The sequence below is a fragment of the Rhinolophus hipposideros genome, assembly GCF_964194185.1.
Source record: "Rhinolophus hipposideros genome assembly, chromosome: 17".
NCBI lineage: Eukaryota > Metazoa > Chordata > Mammalia > Chiroptera > Rhinolophidae > Rhinolophus > Rhinolophus hipposideros.
The window spans coordinates 22,037,587-22,062,409 of NC_138063.1; the positions used below are offsets into that span (position 1 = coordinate 22,037,587).

General features: G+C 47.4%; 1 protein-coding gene across 3 annotated transcripts in view; it reads left to right on the top strand.

The window, feature by feature from the left end:
• Window positions 1-24,823, top strand: part of LOXHD1 (lipoxygenase homology PLAT domains 1) — a gene marked incomplete at its 5' end in the record, with an annotated part of 134,435 nt that continues 109,612 nt past the window's right edge. For all 3 annotated transcript variants that reach the window (XM_081078305.1, XM_081078306.1, XM_081078307.1), the window contains 4 exons: window positions 1-130; window positions 4,406-4,520; window positions 11,941-12,021; window positions 13,206-13,390. In XM_081078305.1, coding sequence (XP_080934431.1) covers window positions 1-130; window positions 4,406-4,520; window positions 11,941-12,021; window positions 13,206-13,390 — 511 coding nt within the window. The remainder of the gene's footprint in view (window positions 131-4,405; window positions 4,521-11,940; window positions 12,022-13,205; window positions 13,391-24,823) is intronic.

Consider the following 24,823-nt stretch of genomic DNA (forward strand, 5'->3'; position numbering starts at 1 on the left):
ATGATGCCCCAGAAGAAAAAGAGGAGAAAGAAAGACATTGACTTCGTAGCGCTGTATGAGGAGGAGCTGCTGAACTATGCCTCCGACGACGACGACGAGGAAATGGAACACGAGTACTACAAGGCCAAAGGTGCGCGGTCCGGCCGGCGGGCGTGGGGGGCGCAGCCCAGGATCTCGTCCTGTGCTTTGAGGGAGGAACTTGAGGTTCCAACCGCCTTCTCGGGGATTTCCTATTGCGTCTGTACCGTCTGTGTCCCCTTGGGGTAAACGGGCAGGCATCACGCTGGCGTCCCCTGCTGGATGCAGAGGCAGGCGACCTGCCCTTTGCAACAATCTTATTGGCACAGAATAGACTAGAACGGCAGTGCTCACACGCTCCAGGTCCTTGCCCCAAGAGCCACGTTGCGATCTGGTTTCCATGGCATGGCCTGCTTTGGGCAAAGCCTGACCTGACAGGGCTGTGACTGGGTGTTGTGGGGAGGACGCCTGACCCTGGCAGCGTGTCCAGCGGGGGCTCGGGGCTGCTGCCCACCGTGGCCAACGGAGATGGGGGCCTGGGGCTTTGCAAGGAGAGGCTGTGGCCCACGTGGAGAAGGCAGGGGTTGCTCTGGACCCCAGGGCCTTGTCCTTTTAGTCTCCTCTTCTTCTGGGGCTTTTGGGAGCTGCTTTGAAATGCTCTACCTTCTTGCCAGGTAAACCAGAGAAGGGGTGAACTGGGAACCCAGGAGCCACGTTTGGCCTGCAGAGGGGTTTTTGGTGTTTTGTTTTGTTTTCTTCTGCCTTTTAAATGTTTTCAAATATTTTTGGCTGTGACTGCTTCTAGGCTGTGGACTTCCGGGTTGTGATAGTCTCCACCTTTCCTTATCGTTTCATACCAGCCATGTGTTATCCATCGATGCTGCCTGTCTGGTCCCTGAAGGCACCAAAATTCTCAGCACTTACCCCAGAGGGGCTCACTAGTCCCTGTAAGCACCGTGTCCAGTCATTCGTTCATCCATTCCCTCACCCATTCATTTATTCACCAAGTGTTTATTGAATGCCTGCTGTGTGCCTGCCCAGGGGCTTGTGCACAATCCCAGCACCTGTTGGGATACAATTCCTCAAGGCGGCCTCCTTGGGGATATTGTTAGTGCAGATGCTGGAGTCATGATGAGAAAGATAGTGATGCTGATGATGACAACAATGGAGATGATGGTGGTGGTGATGATGATGACAGTAATGGTGACCATGATGATCTTGATGGTGATCATGATGATGGTGATGGAGGTGATGAGGAGGATGGTGATGATGATGGTGGTGGTGATGATGATGACAGTAATGGTGACCATGATGACCTTGATGGTGATGATGATGATTGTGATGGTGGTGATGAGGAGGATGGTGATGATGGTGATGGTGATGATAACAATGGTGACGATGACCCTGATGGTGTTGATGATGACAATGATGGTGATGATGATGATGATAAGTCTACCACTTATGGAATGCATATCTTTTGTCCAACTGTGGAGGAGTGTCTGTAAGATAAATTCCCAGAAATGGAAATGCTAGGTCAATGGGTATGAACATTGAAAACTTTGTTTTATTTGCTTTAATCCTTACCATAATTCTTCAAGAAAGAAATTAATCCCTACTTCAGAGATGAGGAAATTGAGGCTCAGTAAGACATTTGGTTGAAATGACATAGCCAGTAACGGTAGAATTGGAATCAGATAATAATCCATTTAGTTCTATCGTTCATATTCATTTTATTGATTGTTTCGTTCATTCATTTATTTGCTCATTCATTCATCCGGGTAATTACTTATTGAGCATCTCCCACTTGCCAGGCTCTGTGTTTGGAGCACCCTCTGTTGCTGGTGACAATTCTTTGTGCTGACAAGGGGACTTCATGAGTTGGGGTCCTCCCTTTTAGAGCCAAAATGAATTTTATATCTTCCACAGAATTTGTTTTTCCACAAGATAGTTCTTCAGATATCTTAGTTTTTTTAAATTAAAAATTTAAATTTGAGGAATAATATATAAACAGCATAAAACTCGTAAAGGTATAGCATGATGAATTGTTACATATGCATGCTTATGTAACCACCACTTAGAACAAGACACAGAACACTTCCAACCTCCAGAAAACTCCTTCGCTTGCCTTCCCAGAGGTAATAGTTTTCCTGATTCTCTCCCCATAGATTAGTTTTTTTCTGTTCTTGAACTTCAGATAAATGGAATCATGCAGTATACACTTTTTGTGTGTAGCTTTTCTTTCACTCAACATTGTATCTGAGCGATTTGTCCATGTTGTGACACGTTATATGGTTTGCTCTTTTTTATTATGGTGCACTATAACATTTTATGAATACATCACCATTTATTTAACCATTGTATTGTTGATGGACTCTTGGGTTATTTCCAGTGTTTGGCTATCATGAATAAAGCTGTTACAGATCTTGTACTTGTACACATCTGTTGATGGACACATGCACTCATTTCTCTTGGATTTATACTTGGAAGTAGAATCCCTGGGTCATAGGATGGACATTATGTTTAACTACCAGGGCTCATAACAATTTACACTCTCACCAACAATGTACGAGAGTACATTGGAGCCAATAGCTCCATATTCTTGCCAATACTTAGTATTGCCAGTCTTTTTAATTTTAGCCATTCTGGGGGTTACATAGTAGTATGTTATTGTAATTTTAGTTTGCATTTTCCTGATGAATAATGATGCTGAACAAGTCTCTATATGCTTATTGGTTATTTGGATACCCTCATTTATGACATGCCTGCTTAATTCTTTTGTCCATTTTTCAACTTTATTGAAATATAATTTTACAATGAAATGCATCCGTTTTAAATGTGCTGTTTGATGAGGATGGGCACATGTATACTTCTGTACAACCATTAGCACAATCTATATATAGTATATTTAAATTATCCCCCCCAATTTCCCTGTGCTCCTTCTCAGTCAATTCCCCTACTCTCAGAAAACTATGTTCCGCTGTCTGTTACAATAGACTATATTTGTCTTTTCTATAGTTTTATATAAATGGAATTATAATGTATAGTGTTTTATGTCTGACTTCTTTGGCTCAGCATAACAAGCTTGACATTTATCCACATTGTATGTGTCAGTAGTTCATTCCTTCCTATTGCTGAGTAGTATCCCATTGTATGGATGTACTACAAGTTGTTTATCCAAGTCACCTGGTGATGGATATTTAGGTTGTTTCCACTTTAGGGCTATTATGAATAAAGCTGCTATGAACCTTTGTGTGCGGGTCTTTGTGTAGACATGTTTTTATTTTTCTTGGGTAAATACCTCAAAGTGGAATTTCTGGGTCTTAGGGTAAGTGTATGTTTATTTTTTAAACAAATTTTTGCCTATTAAAAAGATTGTGTGGTCCTTTTTAAAACATACATTTGTACCCTTAATGAGCTATTGAGATAGTTCCTTTATCCTTCTCCTGTACCCCAGACTCTCCTTTTCTCCAAACCAAGCATCTCCAGGCCTCTATGTCTTCTTTCATATGATGTGGTTCTAGAATTTTTGCCAGGCTGATCTTTTTGCTATGGACACTTGGTTTGGAAATGCCCTGGTGTATATGCAAGCCATGTAGGCAACACTTCAGGGCCCAGAGTTGTCCCAGGGAGGGCTCCGGGAGTTGTTTGCAGATCCGACACCCCTGTGGTGTAGACTAGGAAGAATTAAGGCTTTGGTTATTGCAAGAGACAGAGAGTCTCGCAAATATACTGCTTCCTTTCTCTCCCTCACGGTGTCTTGATGGGAACCTTCATTAGAACCAGGGACATTAAAAGGAAAAGTAACAGCAAATGGAAAAAGCTACAAGGGGTCAAAAAGAGGGGAAATCAATGCCCTTACGAAAGAAGGACTCCTGGCAAAGCCCTGCACCCCCAGCACTGGAATGAATGGCTTATCCTGAGATAGCAGTGCAATGCCCAGAAGGTCATGGGAGGTGAGGCCTGGCAAAGCAGCTGCATTGTCAGAGGGCAGAGAGGAAGGTGCGAGCCCGGTGCAGGCTGTGACGAAGGTCATGTCTAGGAGGACCTCGTGTGCTGTGATGGAAAGGCCACACACTGGGCATCTGGAGGCCATAGGCTGGGCTCGGGTGTTGACACCATATAATGTGTGACTTGGGCTTGTCCTCATGCCTACAGGTTCCTTACCTGTAAAATGAGTATGCAGCATGAGGTTCGCGGGTTTGGACACAGCAGGACTTTGTGGGAGTCTGACCCTGGCTCAGAAGCGTGCAGGCTGTAGCAGTTCCCAGGGTCCTTTGTGGCTGGGCACCCCCTGCGGGGCTGGTAGGAGCTGTGGCTTCTCCACACCCACATAGGATTCTGGGTTTTTTTCTGAAACTGCCATCTGTCTTCTCCTTTCCTCCTCCAGTGTACGAGGTGGTCACATCCACAGGAGACGTTCGGGGTGCAGGGACAGATGCCAATGTGTTCATCACCCTTTTTGGGGAGAACGGGATCTCTCCTAAACTCCAGCTCACCAGCAAGTGAGTATTAACTAACCCTTGGTGGGGTCCTGGGTTGGGAGTCAGGGGAGAAGACGTGTGCGTGCACGGGCACGTTACGGGGCACCAGCCTCTGCTAATGACAGACCCACCTGTCAGCCCGTTCTCTCTCAGTGATTTCCTGTCAACCTTCCTTAGTGCCTCTCTTGATTTTTTTATGTACAGTAATGTCTACTTTGGATCTCAAAATGTGCAAGAGTTCAGATTAGCTATCGCTTGATGTGGGAGAACAAAACTCAGGACCAGAAGCCTGGGTCTGGGCCCAGCTTGCCCGCTTAGTTGTCATGTAACTTTAGCCAAATCTCTTGTATCCCAGACCGTGGCGTCTTCATATGTCATCTGGACGTGACAACCCCCTTTTACCAAACTCATAGGGCGTTTGAGAAGAGGAGACAAGGTCCTGCATGTGAGAGAGCCATGAGCTGAAACACTGCTCCTACATCTCACCTAGGAACCAGCATCCTATTAAACCTGCCTGCCAGCTCACGCACACGCGAGTCAGCCATTTACATTACTTTTGCGTGTGCTTATGTGTGTGTTTGTGTGGATGAGCATGTGTGTGTGTTTCTGTGTGTGTGTGTGTCTTGTGTCCTGTGTCTTCCATTTCCTTGGAACCCATTGAGAGCAGGACCTGCTCTGTTTGATCCTTTCCTCCCACTGCACACCGGCATTCACAGATACACACGTTCTCAGCCACGCTTAGCAAAACCACTGAATTCCAGCGCTGTCTAGGGGCCTTCCGGACGGTCTAGGCAGCTGGTTTGCAATCTGTGCTAAACAGCACAGGAGACATATCAGCTGATTCTGAGCCCTACCCCTGGGCCCCGTCCTTCCTTCCTCCTGAGCAGCTCCACGTACGATTGTTCTCCCCACCAAGTTTCTGGGTCAGATTCTATTTGCGCCAAGAGCTCCGTAGCCAAGAGAAATTTGAAAACTACTAAATCTAATTCACCCGTTTTGGGAAAACTGAGGCTTTGAGAGGAGCAGTGAGCGGCTGAGTCATGGGGCTTTTTGGTGATAAATCTGGTCTTCAAACCCCAGGTTCTTGATGTAGACATTTTCCTCAAACATGTGGCCTGTGGCCCTGGCCCGTGTGTGTGGGGGGATCCCTGAAGGCTTTCTGGGGCTCAAGGCTGTGACCTGTGGGGATTATGGCTTGGCTCCTCCAGCTATGGCAGGGGAAACTGTGGAGGGCTGGGGTCAGAACATCCCCGAACCGTGTCCTCAGAAGACTGACCAGGCCCCGTGCCACTTGTTTACTCTGAGATCGGACTATGGCGTAAAGGACGCAGTGTTGAGGCAGGCATCACACCCTATTTTGTCCGTTTTCCGCAGATCAAGGTACCCGCCTTCTTGTTCTGCTTATCCTGCAGAGTGACTCGTTTGTGGAAGTCTTTCCCTCCAGGATGGGGGCACGGTAAAGAGAATGCATGAAATGTCCATCCTCTTTGCCATGTGACCTCCCAGAGGGCACCCGCCCAGGGAAAAGCCAGTAGACCTTGGGGAGTTGGCCAAGTTGTTTCCTCGAGTCCCCAGCCTGCCTTTTTTAAACAAGAGGAACAATTTTCTCTTTTCGTGCTGGTTCCCCCCTGTCTTTTGTGCATCGTATCCTTAGACTCTTCTCCCTCACCTTTTTCAAAACACCTCTCAGGAAGGCCCCCAGCGTCACGTCTTATAACCCCGCCTGAGGCTTTGTCACTGAGTCCCTGTTCTTGGGAATCTGAGTTCCAGCCTTCCTTCTCAACAGGGAAGGAAAGACTGCATCAGGGTAAAGGCTTGTGAAGCATGGATGAGCTGGCAGTGGCGGCAGGATCTCCAGGCACTGCGGGAAGCACACGTAGGCAGGCAGCTTCTCTGGGCTAGCCCACGGTTAGGAATCAACACTCTCCCCAATTACCCCGCAGATCTGCTGGTGCGGTTCTCTCCCATGTCTGTGTCATACTCCAGGTAGGACAGCAGGGGCACAGATCTGGCCAGGACCCCAATAGGGCTGGTCCGGAGGGTTCTGCAGGAGCTCACGGCGAGTGGTCATTTCAGGGACACGGGCATGGTTTGCAGAATCAGCTGTATGCCCTCGAGAGGCTGGAGAGGTGATGCCCACAGAGATACCAGGTAGAGCCAGAGGGTGAGAGGAGGTTTGCTTTGGGCCACCAGCTTCTATCCCTGTTGCTTACAAATAGTCAGAGCTCTGTGCATGAAGTGGGATCAGGGTGGCTAGAGCGAGACTTTATAGGAGAGGACACAGTCGGGGTGTCACATGATGAAAAGAATTCAGGTAAGAGAGGAACAGAAAGAGGGGACTTTACAAGGGGAACAGCTTGCAAAGGTATGGAGGCTGTGTGGGCCCCCCAGGCCTCCAGGGGCTGGGAGGTGACCTGCTGGCTACCTGAAGGGGCACAGAAGAGGAAGGTTGCAAAGGCAGGGCAGGACCAGACTGTCGAAATCCTTGTTTTCAAGCCGATCAGGGGACACTCGACTTACTACGCAGCCAAAAGAAATTAATCTGACCATGGTGAGCAGATAAATGGAGAAGGAAGAGCTAGAGTCTGGCTGCTGTAAGACCTGAGAAAATGGCCACAAAGAGAATTGAATAGAAACGAACCTCACCAAGACCCTTTCGATTCAAGACAGAGACCTCGGGTCTGAGAGGGGAGCGTTGCTTTCCAAGGAATTCCAGGTTACCCATGTCCCCCGGATGCCCGTGGCCCTGGTGGTCAGCATGCTCTGTGAGACTGAGAGGCAGTGAGCCCAGAGCAACCATCACACTCCCAGTCCCTGGGTCTGCTCAGATGCCCACACGTCTCCACATCTCTCATATCACTGTCTGCTGCTGTCCCCTCCTTGTCACACCATCTCACCCCAAACCAAAGCCATGTGTCAGTTGGAACCAAGCTTCCTTTTCCTTGCTTCACACACACACACACACACACACACACACACACACACACACACACACACTCACACTCTACAAGGCATTTTTGAGTGTATCAGGCTGCACGGATAGCTTGAGCCACCAGAAAGCGTTCACACTGCAGCAATGCCAACAACTTACATTAAGCCACCACCTTGCCTGGACTGTTTCCCTTTCGCTGTAGCCCCTGGCCATGTCTCTCACCCTGCCTTTCCCTCCTGCTTCTTCCATCTCCTTTTCTCTCTCGTGACTTTTCTCCTAGGCCCCGGCCTTTCCCTTCCACTCCCAACTGGCTTCTTAGGAGTTTTGATTTTTTCCAATAAAGGAATGTTGGGGATTGATGTTAAAATGCTGCCTGTCCTCACCCTCATGGTCTGGTGTCTAAATTCCTCCATACACGTTGGACCCTCTCCTAGGCAGCAAAGGGTGTGACATGTTCACTTTGACTCCCTGTTAGCTGACCCCCACACCAGTTTAGTGCCAACAGCCATGGCTCCCAGAGGCGACCCCCATCTCTGGGTTTCCTTTCCAGTCACCAAGACCAGCCCCCACACTGCATCACGTGTTTAGAATATGGCAAAAGGATGGGATCTCATGTATCTTCTGGATCCCGGTTCTCCCGTTGAGAATTCACCGTCTGAGAGTGTCAGAGGATGCCTGGCATGTTAGCCTGCTGGCTCTACCTGGTTTGCGGCTAACATGCCCTGTGCAAACTGTAAAAGGCCTCCTGGGGAGGAGGCGTGGGCACCGGGCTGTGTTCTGTACTAGCCTTCATTCCTGGGTCTCCCAGGAGCCGTGGAGAAGCTGCAGTCTTCCACCAGGGAACGTGAAGAAGACTTTATTTCTAATGTTTCCTTTGACCAGGGAGGGACCCTCTGCCCTTTGCTATTTCTACTCCATCCCAGTCATTTTTCTCAAACACTTACGCACTTGCCAGAAGTGGGGATTTCAGAATCTGAGCCCAAGTGGGGTGGGGTTGGGCCTCGCTTGGGATCAGCCAGCCCCTCCCTGAGACAAGGGAGTCCATATAGCCATGACCCTGAGTCCTTTGCCTCTCCCTCCTCTGAAGAGAGAGACGCCTGTGAGACAGCAGTTTCCTCTTGTCTGCCAAGATGTTGGTCTTCATCTTACAAACACCGGGATGATGGTTTCGTCTCCTGTGATGCCCTGGAAGGCTGCAGTGTGGCTGTGAGACAGTGCAGAGTGCTCCCTGGCCCACCCTGGAAGACCTTTCTCTCCATGTCTCCTTTCCTCCATCTCGGTTCTTAATATTTGTTTTCCGAGTGGCTATAAAGACCATGGTCAACTATTCAACACACACACTGGAATGCAGGAATCCACATTCCACTTGGTCCATGCACAGGGCCTTTCTGAAGGCACGGAGCTCTCCTTACTGCTCGCAGCTGTGGGAGCCTCTTGTCAGAAGCACCCCGAAAGCCAGCTGCTTTCCTTCCAAATCACGTCTCGTCTTTTCCTTTCTAAATCACCCTCCTCTTTCCCTAATCATCAGCATTGGCTGTTGCCCAAATTCTATGCACCCTGAGAAGATGAAGCCAGCAATCCTCAAACTCATTCCAGAGAATTCGCCACAGGCAGCTGCAGGCTGGGTGGAGTGGGGGCTCTCTGAAACATGGGGCTGTGCTTTTTACATAATTAACCAAAACAAGACGTTCTCCCTTCAGAAAACTAAAGAAAAAAAAATATACATATAGGCCATAATAAATAACTAACACTTCATAATAGTCTTACCATCTAGACATGAGGTTTTTGTATAAATCTTTCCCATCTTAACTGTTTTTTTTTTATTTTATTTTATTTTATTTTATTTTATTTTATTTATTTATTAGTTTCAGGTGTACAAAACAAGGTAATACTTAGACGTTCATCATTTATATCCCTCATACTGTGAACCCCCCTCCCCCCATCCACTATCCCTCCGACCTCACACTGAACCATCACATTATATATATAAAATTATAGTTGGCATTCATTAATGTTTAGCTTCTGGTGTACAATGCCATGATCAGGTATCCACAGTATCCCTGAGGTGGTCTCCCAAATAGGACGCATGTCCATCGGATACCCAACAAAATCTTTACAACATTATTGAATACCTTCCCCAAATTAGTTTTCAAAAAAAACCCTGAGGCCATCTTGTGGTTACCAGCTGCTTCCAAATCCCTTCACCTTTCCCCTTATCCCCAACCCCCTCCCACACACCCATCTAACCACTCTCGGTTTTTTCTCCGCGTCCCCAAAACTGTCTCTGATTAGTTCATTCGCATAGTCTTTTCTTTAGATTCCATATATAAGTGAGATCATATGGTACTTGTCTTTCTCTTTCTGACTTATTTCACTTAACATAATGTTCTCTAGATCCATCCATGTTGTTGCAAATGATAAGATTTCTTTCTTCTTTATGGCTGCGTAATACTCCATTGTATAAATGTACCACAGCTTCTTAATCCAGTCATCTACCGATGGGCATTTCGGTTGTTTCCATATCTTGGCTATTGTGTAAAGTGCTGCAATAAACATAGGAGTGCATACAGATTTTTGAATTGGAGTTTTGGATTTCTCCGGGTAGATGCCTAGGAGTGGAATTACTGGATCATAGGGTAGTTCCATTTTCAGATTCCTGAGATACTTCCATACTGTTTTCCATAGTGGCTGCACTAATCTGCAGTCCCACCAACAGTGCACTAGCGTTCCCTTTTCTCCACATCCGCGCCAGCATTTCCATCTTAACTGTTTTTAAATGAAGTTGCTATCCTGTTTTTATTGGTTGTTGTTTTGTACATTCTATTTTTAACCTGCTTTTTTTTCTTGTAAGCCTATATCATAATCTTGTTTCTGTTTCACAAAATCTTTTTTTATAACAGGAGTTTTAATGGCTGCATAATATTCCATTGTATACCTTCCCAGGGTTTATGTTTCTTAGGGTATTTATTTGAGGTAAAGACTCTTATCTATTTCTTTTAAAAAACAAAAACAAAAATCTATTTCCTTGTCTCAGATATTGAAACAGAAAATATCTCTTGTTTATTTCTTTGTTTCCTATTCACACAAATTGATGCACAGGATCTATGTTTATGTGTTTTCCAAGTCATTTGACAATTGCTTTGACTCTGAAACAAAATGGGGGTGTGTTGTTATTCGCCCTTGGACGTGAGATTCTGACAGGTCCATGCAGCGAGCCGGGGAGTAGGCCCTTGCATCCAGCAAAACACGAAGGTTGTACCCCTCTCCCTCTCCCCCTCTGGGCCCAGACTGCACCATTGGGGTCCCTTTTCCCTGATAAGGCCGCCCCGATTTCATGAGCTCCGCACTGCTTTAGGAGGGCCACAGGCCCATGTCTCATGATATACCCACTGTAAGGAGACATCTCCCTGGGCAGGCTGTTTGCCAAAGTGGGTCTGTTTGCAGAATCACAGCCTCTGAGAACCTTAAAAGCCTTCTGTTACTGAGGGAGTCTGAGTCTTGTTGCTTGGGGGAGAAGACCCTTCTCCCTCTTTATTCTGAAACACACTGATGTCCAATAAACAGGTGTATGTCTTTGTACTTTTCTTGCCCCACGGGCTGGGTGTTGGTGCCGAGAGCCGGGGGCACCGAGGGAGGTCTACGGCTCTTGGCCCTGCAGAGGCATCACTGACAGTGCCTGCCGGAAGAGCTGCGAAAAGTCCCGGGCGGAAACAGCCCGGGTCCTGGCCCACACAGGGGAAGGGGCAGATATCCACTTGAGATTCAGGCTTCCACTCCCTGAGGAGTCCGTAGCCAGTCGGCTCCAGCCCTCCCATCTACACTGATCGGAAAAGGGTGCTCCCAAGGCTGGGCTCACTGCGGAACGTCTCAGGTGAGCTTGCTTCCGTTTGCACCATCTGCAGGGTGCCAGATACGCCTTTCCTCACCACCTCATTTCCCCGGTTGCTGACTTGGGTAGAGCATTTTCTTCCTTGTTGGACTGGCAGGACCATGGACCCCCACCCAAGTTCTGCATCCACTGGGGGCTGCCATTGCTACTTTCCCCAGCAAGAGCAAGGCAAGGAAGGAAGAGGGACCAGAAAGCCTGCAGAACTGAGGGCAGCATGGCATCCATCACGCCGTCCTTCCTCCTCCACTGTCCCCACCCAGAACAACCAGAGGGCATTGGATCACGGCTTTGGCGAGCCAGGTTCTGGTCCCAGCTCTGCTAACAATTAGCAGTTTACTTGTCTGTAACGTGGGGCTAGTGTTGCCCATCACACTTGCTTGGACAACACATGGCAAGGATCACATGGGACCCTGAGTGTGAAGGCAAGGAATGAGTACTAACCGTCCTTGCCCTCTGCCTCTCCAAATCACATGAGAAAGGAATGTCAGAATGGGACCAGTTCCTGTAGCACTTCCTAGGAGTGGGACGGTGGAGGAGGAAGGGGGTGCCAGCCCTTGGCTTTTCTCCCTGGCCTGTGAGCCCAACACTGATCTGTGCTAACTGTGCACCGTTCATTGCAGGAGTCAGTCTGCCTTTGCGAAAGCCAACACTGACGTGTTCCGCGTAAGAACAAACAACGTAGGCCTCATCTACAAAATCAGGTGAGACTCTGGCCCCTGGCCAGGGCCAGTGTGAGATGCAGGCAAAGGACAGTAGGAACTGACGTCATGTTGGACCCTTTCTGGGTGTTGATTACTCTTCTTGTGTCCTTTGAGGAGTGACCAAAGACTCAACTCTTTTTCTTTTTCTTTTAAAGATTTTATTCGGTATGTGGGGAAAGGAGACCACTAAGATGAAGTCCTACTATGTGCCAGGCTCTGTGTCAGATATAGGCCTGCATTCTGTCTATATCATATGTGCCATTCACGTGACACATACGGGGTTGTGTGTTAGATGAAGCTATATTTGTCCTGTTAAGTCCTGCAAGGAAAGGTCTCACTGTGATAGGCAGGGATGAGAAGCTTGGTGCAAAGCGAGGTTGTCTAAGCGTCAAGTTCTGGGGAAGAAACTGACCTCAGAGAGGAAACCTGGGCTGCCAAGGATGAGGGGCGCTATAGGAAGTGGGGGAAGTTACTGGGGGCCCTACTATGCAGAGTCTGGATCTGTGCTGTGCTGTACAGCAGTCCCCCGGCCACTTGTGGCTATTGAGAACTTGAAATGTGACTAGTCCAAATCAAGACATGCTGTGCACATAAAAACACCGTATTTTTAAAAATATAGTACAAGAAAAAGAATGTGAAATATCTCAATAAATTTTTACATGGTTACATGTTGAAATGATAAATGGATTAAATAGAATATATTATTAAAATTAATTTCACCAGTTTCTTTGTTTCTTTTTCAATGTGGCTACTATAAGATACAAAATTACATATGTGGCTGTCACATGCAGCTCATGTGATATTTCTATGGGACAGTACCAGTCGAGATGGCTATGGGAGAATCCTTTGGGTAATAGGACCAAGGAGAGTATCTGGGGGGTCTGGGAGGGAGTCAGGGAGAGAGGGGAAACTGGTGATGGTCCTGTTGCGAGCCTTGGCAATCCTGGATTTTCTATGGAAGGCAATATTTCCTTGCAGGCAATGTAACAATGTAATCCTCATTAAGAAACACATCATTAATAAGATATCCCCATTTCATAGATGAGGAAACTGAGGTTGGAGAGGTAAAGTAACAACAACAAAATGATTGAACCTCTCCTTGGAGTACACATTTGGCTATTCCTGCATGGAAGGGCATTGTCTCCATCTGCCAGTGACACTGTGGGTATCTGCTTCTGCCTCAGGATCGAACATGACAACACGGGCTCGAGTCCCAGCTGGTACCTAGACCGTGTGATTCTGACGGACCTAAAGCGGCCTCACCTCCGTTATTACTTCAACTGCTGCAGCTGGCTGAGTGACCTGGAAGGTGACCGCCAGTGGTGCCGTGACCTGTTGGCCAGCTTCAGCCCCATGGAAGTGCCCCGAGGTCAGTGTCAGCGTGGCCTACCCACTGTACCCCCCATCCAGGCCTCTGTCTTGTTCTGAGCTGTCCCATCACCCCTTGCCATCCTCCGGGGTCTTCCTGTCAAGTAGGGCCCGGGTGAAACCCCATCTCTTCCCTGTGGCCTTCCAAGAGCAAGCTTACATGGTCTGGGGGATCAAGGAAGTGGGAACTATAAGATGACCTAGAGGCATGAGGGAGAACAGGAGCAGCCCTGAGCACATCCAGTGTTTGCAGAAACGCGTGTTGATAGGTATCTATCGAACGTCCCTCTGAGTTCAAAGGCAGCTTCTCCTGCCTTCCTTCTGATGCCCAACGAAGGCGAGTTATCGCTAGGGCATGGGGGACGGGGGTCAGAACTCAGCGCTTCCAGCATTCCATCGTGCTGCCCCTGACTCCTGATTGTATGAGTGAAACAATTTTAAGTACATCGCTGGCCAAAGGCCTTCAATTCAGTCATTTTAGCTCAGCAGGAGGCAGGGGAACGAAGCCTGTAAAAACACATGTCCCATGTCTGATTTTATCACACCTTTGTCCCCTGAAGTGATGAGCTCACCTTACCTCATTGTTGAACACATTTGCCTTTCCCAAAAGGGGGGCATCATCATAATTCCCTGCTCCCACAGAGTCATGGGCTGTCGGACAGAAAGGCACTTGGCAGCCACGAGAAGTGACTTTCCCATGGCCACCCTGCAGTACAACATGCTGGATGCTGCCTTCCACCACGCATCGTTGGTCGCCAAGTTCCACCGTCTTTTGCAACCCAGCTGGGCAGAAACAAACACACCCTATGTCTCAGTGGGCTTCCTTTCTTAATTTTTCTGTCTGCCTCTGATCTCTCACCTCCTACCTTGAATGCTTGCCTCTCTCCTCTGTGATCCTCATGATAATAACTTACAACTTTATTGATTCTTTTTTTAAAAGATATGTTATTGATCTTTTCTCTTATTACAAAAGCCACATTTGATCATTACAGAAATTTTAGAAAATAGAGACACGCAAACATAAAAAAAGAATACTTGTTAATTTCATCACCTGGAAAAACATCACTTCTGATATTTTTATGCAATCATTTCCAGTCTTTTCTATGCATATGGCATTTGAAAGAATGGGTTGTTAAGCGAAGAACTTCCAAAAAGTCACCATGGAGAAAGAATTAATGTAACCCGGGGGTTCTCCAGCTTCCCACAAGAATCATACAAGGTAGTGTTTTCTTGATTCCTAAAGGGAAGACAAAGATACCCTCTGACCCTATCCCTGAGCCAGGCTGCCTGAGCGCCCCCCTTACCACTTTATAGGATAGTTGGCATTGTAGTTTTAGTATTTCCAGGCTACATTCCAGAAGGAATGAAACCCAGGATCTTCAAATATTCAAATGACTATGTTGGTAAACCAAAGGTTAAGTTTCTTTACTTTTCACCTGTAATTATTGAACTTGATTTTTGATTGTTATCAGAGGTCTGTGATGATCAAAATGGGGATGGTAATTATTTCTTCATCCATGCAGTTTAATAGGTAACAATATTTCAAAACGTGGGAGGTTGGCAATAACAGAAAGAGGAGAGAGGAAAGGGAACACTTTCAGTGTATATTCCACCCCCATCACGACCCACCAAGGGAGGATGGATCCTTAGCTGGCCTTGTTCCCTCTCTCCACCTCTGAGAGCCATCTCCTGAAGTTCTGGCTGATAATTATCTGGAACCTTCTTTCATTCCTGCTCCTCAGGGAAGGCAGTTGTTCTAGGCTGACCAACTGACCCTTTGACCGATGTGACCCGCAGATAGTGGTGGGAGTGGAGGGAACTGGACCGTGATCAGGTTTCTAGATGGTTCCTGTGAAGGGGATTTTGCACACCCTGCTTAAAGGCTCAGGCATGAGGGGAGCTTGCCCCACCTGTGGTGCAGGTGACGGCTTCCCTGGACAAAAACATCGGCTCTTGCTCAGGGCACCTTGCTTCATCTGCCATGGAGATTACCCGTTCCTCTCTAGGCTTCTCTTTACATGTGCCTTTTAGGGGAGGCACCCAACACATTCCTGGCACTTTGGGGGTCAATAACATGATCAGGGCCCCCTTTTCCTGGAGCCCACTGGGGAGAAGGTAGGCATGAAGTGTTGCCAAAAGAAGGAGGCAGAAGCTGGTCAACGTCCAGTTGTGTGGATGGAGGATCCCAGAACCAAGTTCAATTTCTTAGTTGTTCTCAATTGGCTGGTGAAATCGCTGCACCTGGCACCTTAAGGAAACCAGGCAGTAGGACCAGCCCAAATGCTTTGCCCCTTGGTTTCCTCTGGGTCTGACTGCCAGGCCCTGGGGATCTGTTGTGGGGCCTGGGAGCCAGGATGGTGTATCTCCTGAATCCATCAGTGATCCCTAAACACACATTCCACCTTCAAGATTTTTGCCTTATTCAACCACCACTACCCTTATTATTTACTACTGCTTCTTTTAACTCACTTTTTGCAACCTACATTAACTTGTAAGTTTATTGTTCAAAGAATGGTGATATTACTATCATGAAAAACTGTTATCATTTGCTACAGGTATCAGGTTTACATTCGTACAGAGAACCGTCCCGTATCCCACGTAGCATCCAGAATACCACCAGGTGTGTGCAAACGGCACCCTGGGAAACACTGCCAGCCCCGATCTGGGAGGAAGGGAAAGCCAGGAGGGGGAGAGGAGGGCTGAGAAGGCATCTGGGCTCTCTTCTTCACAAGTCCTTGCTTCACTTCCCACACCTCTAAGGCTGAGGAGGTGAGGAAAGGCTGGCAGGTGTTAATTACACAGGTGAGTAAACGAGGTCCAGGGAGGTGGTGCCTCCTCCAGGATCAAACAGCCAATCACTGATGGAGCTGGAACTAGAATGTGAGTCTCCTAGTTCTTGGGGGAATATGCTTTTTGCCTGTCGCTTAGGCAGGGCAAGTCCAAGGACAGTCTGGCACCTAAGAGATCAAAGCTTGAGGAATCACGAGGAGGGCTCATCGTGGTCCATTGGACCAATCTCCTCCTGTCACAGGAATCCCATTCCACAGCATCCCCACCAGTGGCCTCTCCAGCCCTAGTTTGAATCCAGCCTTTCTTGAGTGTTGGATAGTCACAACCCATTCCACTGCTACGCGGCACTGGTAGTCAGAAAGACCTGCCTGAATATAAACCCCATCCGGTCTCCGCAAGACTTCTGCTTCTCTGTTCTGGTCCTCCCAACACACCACGGTGTATGTTTTCATGTCCGCCCTTCAGCGGTGTGAAGGCAGGCTTCTCTGCTCTCAGGATCACATCCCCAGGTTCCTCAGCCTCACCTCTTGTAGCCCATGTCCAGCCTGCCTCCTGAGTATTTCTGGTTTGTCAGTGACCCTCAAGAATGGACCTCCTAGGCTGGAACCTTGTGTTCCAGATGGAGCTCATCGGAAGAGAGTGCAAGGGGCCCCCTGACTCCATCGTCCTGCTTCTTTTATTATTATTATAAAATACATATAACATTACATTTAGCATCTTAACAGTTTTCAGTGTACAATTCAGTGGCACTAAGTAAATTCACATTGTTGTGTGATGACATCACCCTCCATCTCCAGAACTTTTTCATCTTCCCTAACCAAAACTCTGTACCTATTAAACAATAACTTCATATTCCTGTTTCCCCATTCCTGGTAACTTTTATTCTACTTTATGTCTCTTGGAATTTGACTACTTAGGAGTCTCACATCAGTGGAATCATACAGTATTTATGCTTTTGTGACTGACTTATTTCACTTAGCATAATGTCTTCAGAGGTCATCCATGTTGTCGAATGTCTCAGAATTTCATTTATTTGTAAGGCAGAATAATATTCCACTGTATGTATCTACCATCTTTTATTTATTCATTCATCTGTCAATGGACATTTGGGGTGTTTCCACCTTTTAGCTCTGGTGAATAATGCTGCTATTAACATTAGTGTACACATATCTGTCTGCATCCCTGCTTTCAGTTCTTTTGAGTTTATACCCAGAAGTAGAATTACTAGATCATATGATAATTCTACGTAATAGAATATGGTAATTTTACTTTTTGAGGGACTGCCATACTGTTTTCCACAGCAGCTGCACCATTTCACATTCCCACCAGCAGTGCACAAGGGTGCCAATTTCTCTACATCCTCATCAGGACTTGTTATTTTCTTTTTAAATAATAACCATCTTCATAGGTGAGGGTAGTATCTCCACTGTGGTTTTGATTTGCATTTCCCTACTGATTAGTGATGTTGAGCATTTCTCCATGTGCTTATTGGTCATCTGTACATCTTCTTTGGAGAACTATCCATTCAAGTCCTTTTCAATCAGGTTGTCTGATTTTGTTGTTGAGTTGTAGGCCTCTATCTAGAATGTATTTCTGGATATTAACTGCTTACTAGATATATGATTTAAAATATTTTCTCCCATTCTATGGGCTGCCTTTTCACTCTGTGGGTGTATGTTGATATACAAAAATTTTTAATTTTTGTGAAGTCCATTTTATCTGTTTTTCTTTTGTTGCCTGTACTTTTGGTTTCATACCCAAGAAATCATTGCCAAATTCAATGTTATGAAGCTTTTGTCCCATGACAAAAGTTTTCTTCTTCAGTGTTTTGGTTTTAGTTCTTACTAAACCAAATCCGTTTGATCCGTTTTGAATTAATTTTTCATACGATGGAAAGTAAGAGTTGATCTGTTTTGAGTTAATTTTTCATACGATGGAAAGTAAGAGTCCAATTTAATTCCTTTGCATGTGGATATCCAGTTTTCCCAGAATAATTTGTTGAAAAGACTCTGCTTTACCCATTGAATGGCTTTGGCCCACTTGTTGAAAATCATTGATCACAGACATGAGGGTTTATTTATGGGCTCTCTGTTCTGTGCCATTGGTGTAAATGTCTGTCCTTATGCCAGTACCACACTCTTTTGATTACTGCAGCTTTGTAGAAAGTTTGAAATCAGGTGTATGAGACCTCCAACTTTGTTCTTCTTTTTAAAGATTGTTTTGGCTTTTCAGGAATTCTTGATGTCCTGTTTCTTTAATTCATTCTAAATATCCACTAACTTTTTCTTAAATTAAAGTTGATTGGGGTGACGATGGTTAGTAAAGTTACATAGATTTCAGGTGTACAATTCTGTAATACATCATCTATATCTCACCTTGTGTGTTCACCACCCGGAGTCAGTTCTCCTTCCATCACCTGCTGTTTTTTTCTGTAGCAGTGAGAGTGTACCATATTGGCTTTGCAGTCAAAGGGCTCCTACTTACCTGGAAGAAAGGATGAAAATGCCATCTCCATCCCAAGTCCTCAGTTCTTGCCCAGGACTTCAGGCTGCTGGAGAAGCCTCCCGGATTCTCCTGACTTATCCCCATGGGGAGTCAGCAGGGTTGGTCCCAGTCTTGGCTGGCTCCCTCCCCACATTGCAGTGGAATGGTGCAGGCAGACATCACACCTCCTGATTAAGAATCTCAGACATACGTGCACCCAACAGGAAGTCAGCCTCTGTCTCTATGCTTGTCTCCCTCTTAGAACAGGTGTCAGGGGTCCTGTACTTTCTGGGGCCTGGGGAAGTCTGGCAGCCACGTTTTCAGCATATCGGCATTGGTTGTCTGTGGGAACACAGCCTTGGCTATCAAATTGCTCCAGAAATGTAGTGAGCTTTCCCTCTTGCCATCTGCCTTTTGGCATTCCCTCCCTTGCCATGGAAGCCTGACTCCCTTTCTGGAGGATTTCTTACATCCTGTCTGGAATGGCTCACTCTGTTGACAACTCAGAATACAGAGGACACCTACACACGCATGGCAGCCCCTGGCTGAATCTCAATGTGGTCTCCCAGGCCTCGGATTGAAGTATCACCAATAACAACTGCCATCAGTGATGCCCCCCTGAGCTGCTCTTAGATACTGGATTTGGTGTAAGGACACGGTCCTGGCCCTCCAGGCGCTCACAGACCAGTAGAGGAAACAGATGGCCATAGTACAAGGCACCCACCCACAACGAGGGTGGAGGGTGTCGTGGTTCAGAGCTCCATGTGTCAGGTTGGAGTCCTAGGTTCAAATCCCAACAATGCCACCTACTAGCCACGTGACCTTTGGACAATATGCTTCTATAGCCCGTGTCTACATGTGCACACAATTAGCATCTTATTCAAAATCCAGAGCACTCCTAAGTGGTGAAGTTTATTATTATCCCCACTTTGCACCTGCAATGAAGGTTAGTCTCAGGCTAGCAGCTCCCATTTCTCAAGCTATTTGCTCAGATTGCATTGGCTTCAGTGTCTGGCAGGCAGTGGCTCTGAACATGACTTCTCTCTAGCACTAACAGGGCATGAGAAGGTTTCAAGGGACCCACAGGAAATGGGAGTGAGGCCTGAGGGACATGATGAGACACCCTCTCCCCACCGGCCCCCAGATTGTGGAGTGGAAGACAGACCACTGACAGGGGTTCGGGCCCCAATCCATCAAGCCCAGCAAAGACCCAGCAGGGCTGGTCTCCCCGGAGCCCCAGGGGTCTCCCTGATTGCTGCCTGGGTGGGTTCTCTGTGCTCCCAAGTCAATTAGAGAGAAAACCACCATTAACACATACACCAGGGTCAGAGGAAATGTCAAGGCCAGCGTCTCTTCTCCTCACTGCTCTCTTTCATCCTCTCCCTCAGTTTTCTTCATGCCATCCAAACCCATTGGCTTTCAAGCCCCAGCCTCTCTGGAAAGAGTCATCTGCTCCCTTGCCTTGGGTCCCCCGGCCCCTGCAAACTCCAGAGAAATTGAAGTCTGTGCCATCCACTGTAGTGCAGTGGCTCTCTGTGGGGTCCCCTACCTCAGCTATAGTCAGGGGATGTGCAAGGAATCTCATGGGCAGAGAGGAGGAACTCTGCAACCTATCCCCTGAGGTTCAGACTCACTCTGGCTGAATCACAGCCAGAATGAGCCATCGTGGCTGATGGCGTGGGTTGTAGCCAGGTGCTCTGAGACAGGTAAACTGCTGAGAAACACCAGATCTCAGGGACTGCTCTTTGCCTTTTTTGGTGCTAACTACTTACTATGTGTCTATCTGGTCTCCCCTGCCAAGCCCAAGTTTCTCTGGGGGTAACACTTTCACTGGTATTTGCCAACTTGGTCATTGGGACCTAGGAATGCAGGTGAAGACTGGTAAGAAACAGGCTCATGTGTGTGTGGGGAGGGTCATGTGTAGATGCAAGCTGGTTGGAAAGAGCTCTGCTGGAGGTGGGGGACTAGCTTCCAGTCTCGGCCCTCGGTCATTATACGCCTTAGGCAAGTTACTTGTCTTCTCCGAGCTGCCCCTCCTCTTATCCGAAGATTGTATTGGGTGTTCTCTGAGGTCCCTCATTGGGCTGGCTGTCCCTGGTATTCTGCTAGCTAAGTGTCTCCTCAGCTGTCTTGCCTGGCTTCAGGTGTCTCCTGCCCACTGATTTCACTCCCCCTACCTTGCTGTTGTTACTTTTGGTGTGACATGCATGGGACAAACACCCCGGTGCAGTTGGTAAGGACTCTGTGAGTTGCACAGGCTGAGAACACAGGACTACGCACTGCTCTGTGGTCTCAGGGAAACTCAGGGCACATCCCTGAGGCTGGCGGTGGGATTGGAGAGCAGAATCGTAGGATGGGAGGGGACGTGGGGATGATGTTTGAGTTAGACAAGGTGGTATAAGATGGTGTGATCTCTCTGGGTAGATTTGGGATGACCCAGTGTTGGGTCTTGAAGGAGCCTGGGCCAGGGGCTGTCACTTGGTAGGGCAGTGTCGGTTAGACCTGTTTAGGGTAGACCGGCCTGGGCGTCTCACTGCTGATATGATGTCATTTCCTGCCTTCTGGCCAAGTCATTGTCCTCATCCCAACACCAACCCGCAAACCCTCCCACCTTGAAAAGCATTGTGATGATCACGTGGCTTAAATTAGTCCTGAGCCCACAGCACATTGCTTAGGGAAAGCTCTGTCAACTTGGCAATGAGACAGGCCTCTGAAGCCAAGAGCTGAGTTCCAGCTGGCCTGGGGGCTGTTCACACCCCAGGACTGTCAGTTACCGGGCACAACAGCTCATCAATGTTTCAGACCCTGGCCCCGCCGACAGCAGAGAGGGCCCTTGCCCTCAGAAGGGCCCAGTTTGAGATAGGTCCTGGACCCCGTCCCCTGCTCCAGCTGGGACCTGCTCCTGCGGGATAAGCCTTCTTCTAAGGAGCGTTGTCTTCTTTGGTGGATTAATAATAAATATGCGGGCAGCCAGTTTTGTGTTATGCTCCAAACAGACCAAGGGGCTGGTTGTTGGAGGAAAGAGTGCTATTATCAAATGGGACAGCCATTGCTGGGGCTGAGAGCTGCCTGAGGCCCGGGGAATGGGTAAAAATGGGATTGTGTTTGTCCAGCACAATCACTGTTCCCACTCCTGGTTATTTCATCAGGTAACTGGGTTATAATTTCATACAGCCCACCCTGTGCTACACAATGATTATTACACAGCTCCAGACGTGCACCCAGTCTCAGCAAGACCATGTTGGGCAGAGTACCCAGGGTGCATCTGGAGAAAGGAGGGGACAAGAAAGGGATTGTGATTAAAGTAGTAGGGATATGTGCAAATTGCCTGCCTGCAGTGGACTGTGGACCTACCAGGTCTGCATGGTGCAAGAACAAATGCAAAATAAAAGCAGCCTAGGTGATTGATGGAAAACACTCCCATCGTGAGGGTTCTGCCAAATAAACCAGAAGCCTTGACTTGTTCCCAGATTCTATTGGATGATACCAGAGAGTAATTAGATCATTAATTTGAAAATATAGCTCCCAGGGTCACAAGCTCAGGGGACTGACTATACACCCTGAGTTCTAGTTCTGACTTTGCCCCCTTAGTGATGAGACCTGGGGCAGATCTCAGTTCCTCTCCCAGCCTCAGTTTCTCCTCCTGTAAAATGGGTGTACTAGGAGGCCTCTTGGGTCTTTTCAAGATTAGTAGAGTGTTTACCTTCACAACCAAACAGAAAAGGACGGGCCTAGGGCTAGCCCTCCTCCACAAGGTAAGAGGAGATTGGCTTTTGGTGCCCTCCCTTCTGCTGTGGATATTCCTTCCCCATTTCATCCCCCTTTCTCTCATACTCCCCAACTTTTTGCATAGTCCCCCCCCCAATTTCTGGTCAAAACCCAGCTCTGCCACTCTACCAGTTATGTAAGCGTGAGCAGGCGCCGTAAGCTCTGTGCCTCTATTTCCTCATCTGTAAAATGCAGATAACATGAACTCCCACTTTATAAAGTGGTTGAGCTGATTAACTGGGGAAATTTATATAAAAGACTTTAGTGCAGTGCCGGGCATGAGTAAGTGCTCAGTAAATGTTGCAAGTATCGTGGTGGTTGTTGCAATCCTGATGTTTCCCCATCTCCTTCCCCCACACTCTGGCTTGTTCTGACTCTGAGACGCACAGACTCGGGATTCTGACCTTTCAGAATCGAAAAGGATTTTGGAACTACTCAGTGCCAGGCTCCCCTCTACAATCGGCAGGCTTATCTAGACACCTGGGAATAGATTCATAAACTTGATTGTTGCTGAAGCCTGCAGGGGACGTCTTTCTTTCCAATTCTCTTCCTTCTCCCTGACATTTCCCCTTCACCCAGCACAAACGTTCCCCAGGGCCTTCTGAGCTCTAGTCGCTGCAGGTGCTGCTTGGGAGTCCTTGTTCCTTGGAACCACACAGAGGTAGTCCTGGGCCCACGGACTCACAGCTGTGAGGACTTCAGGGTAGGGAGAGCTGGGCCAGCCCTGCAACGCTCTCCTCCTCTGAACCTCACAGCAGCTTCCCGCCCACCCCCTCGGCTCCCACCTCGCATTGCAGAAAATCCTCTCCGGAAAGAGTGGGAAGAAGAGAACTGCTTTGAATGAGGCCCCACTGAAGAGTATCAGAGAATTTCAGAACCAAAAGGGACCTTATCTATTCCCCCTCCATTTTATAGAGGAGAAAATGGAAGCGTTAGGAAGTTAAGTGATCTGCTCTTGGTTACCTAGATGCCAGCTCATGCTCCTCCAATTCGGCCATTCGGTGATTCAGTGATCATTTATTGGGAACCTTCTATGTACCTGATCCTGTGCTCAGGGTTAATTTGTACAGGCTTTTCTCTTAGGATCCTAGAGTATAAAGGGGAGAAAGTCAGGTCAGCAAGTAATCACAGTGCAAGGGGATAAAATGCTCTGATGGATGACCAATGGAAGCACAGAGGAAGGGGGAATCAGGAGGACTTCTTAGAGGAGGTGATGCCCAGGCTAAGACTTCATGATTGAGAGGAGTTTGATAAACTACTTGGGGAACTGATAGGCTCTGTATCTCATTCACCCAGCTGGGAACAGACCCTCCAACTCACAGCTTCACTGTGGCCTTAGGCCCCCTGGGACCACCATCAGTTACACTCCCTTTTAATTGAGCAGGCAGAACTTTTAAGAAGTGCAAGAAATTGCATATTTGGCCTGTACTTGATTATTTTGATTTTCAAATAGGTGTTTATATAATAACCTTTTAGTTCTACTTTCTCTGGAAAGTACTGGAAACGGCACTTTCTCAGTGCTGATTTTGTATGCATGAAAAGCTGAACTTATGGGACAGACATGGCCTTGGTCCTGCTCCAGCTGTTGGTGTCCTGTCCAGCCACCTATGTTTTCCTGCTGGACTTCTCCCCTGAGATCCAAGTGTTGGCCAGAGCGAGCCCAGAGAGAGTCATAGGAGGGGTTCCCACCTGCCTGGGGCTGGATGTCCACCTGGCGGCCCTTCTGTCTGTTTTCTCTTCCTCCCTCCATCCTCCAGCCTCATAACCACTCTGGCCAGATCAAAGGTTCCTGGTGCCGAAGGCAGCCTGAGGGTGTAAGAATATCTACTGTGTACGTGGATATTCTTTAGGCATGTCTTATAGACTGGCAGGAGTTCTCAACAACTTCTGGACTATGGAGGACTTGACTTATTCAAGTATTAACTTTGGGTGACTTCGATCTTTAGTTTTCAATTACAGGGAAAAATATGGCTGCTATAAAAAATGTTAAAAGTGTGAATAAGCAAGAACAATAATAATAAACTCTTCTGTAATCCCATAACCCCAAAATGATAATAGTTCATATTTATTGGGCACTTAATCAGGGCCAGGCATCATTCTAATCTATCTATCTATCTATCTATCTATCTATCTATCTATCTGTCTGTCTGTCTGTCTGTCTGTCTGTCTGTCTGTCTGTCTGTCTACCTACCTACCTACCTATCTATCTATCATCTATCTAATCTTCACAACAACTCCACAAGGGAGGGATTATTATTTTTCAATTTTACAGATAAAGGAAACTGAGGCACAGAGAGGTTAAGTAATCTGCACATAAGTGATGGAGCCGAGAGTAAACCCAGAACCCTGAACTGAATCACTGTAGGCTAGCCCTAGAAGCCTTCCTGTTAAC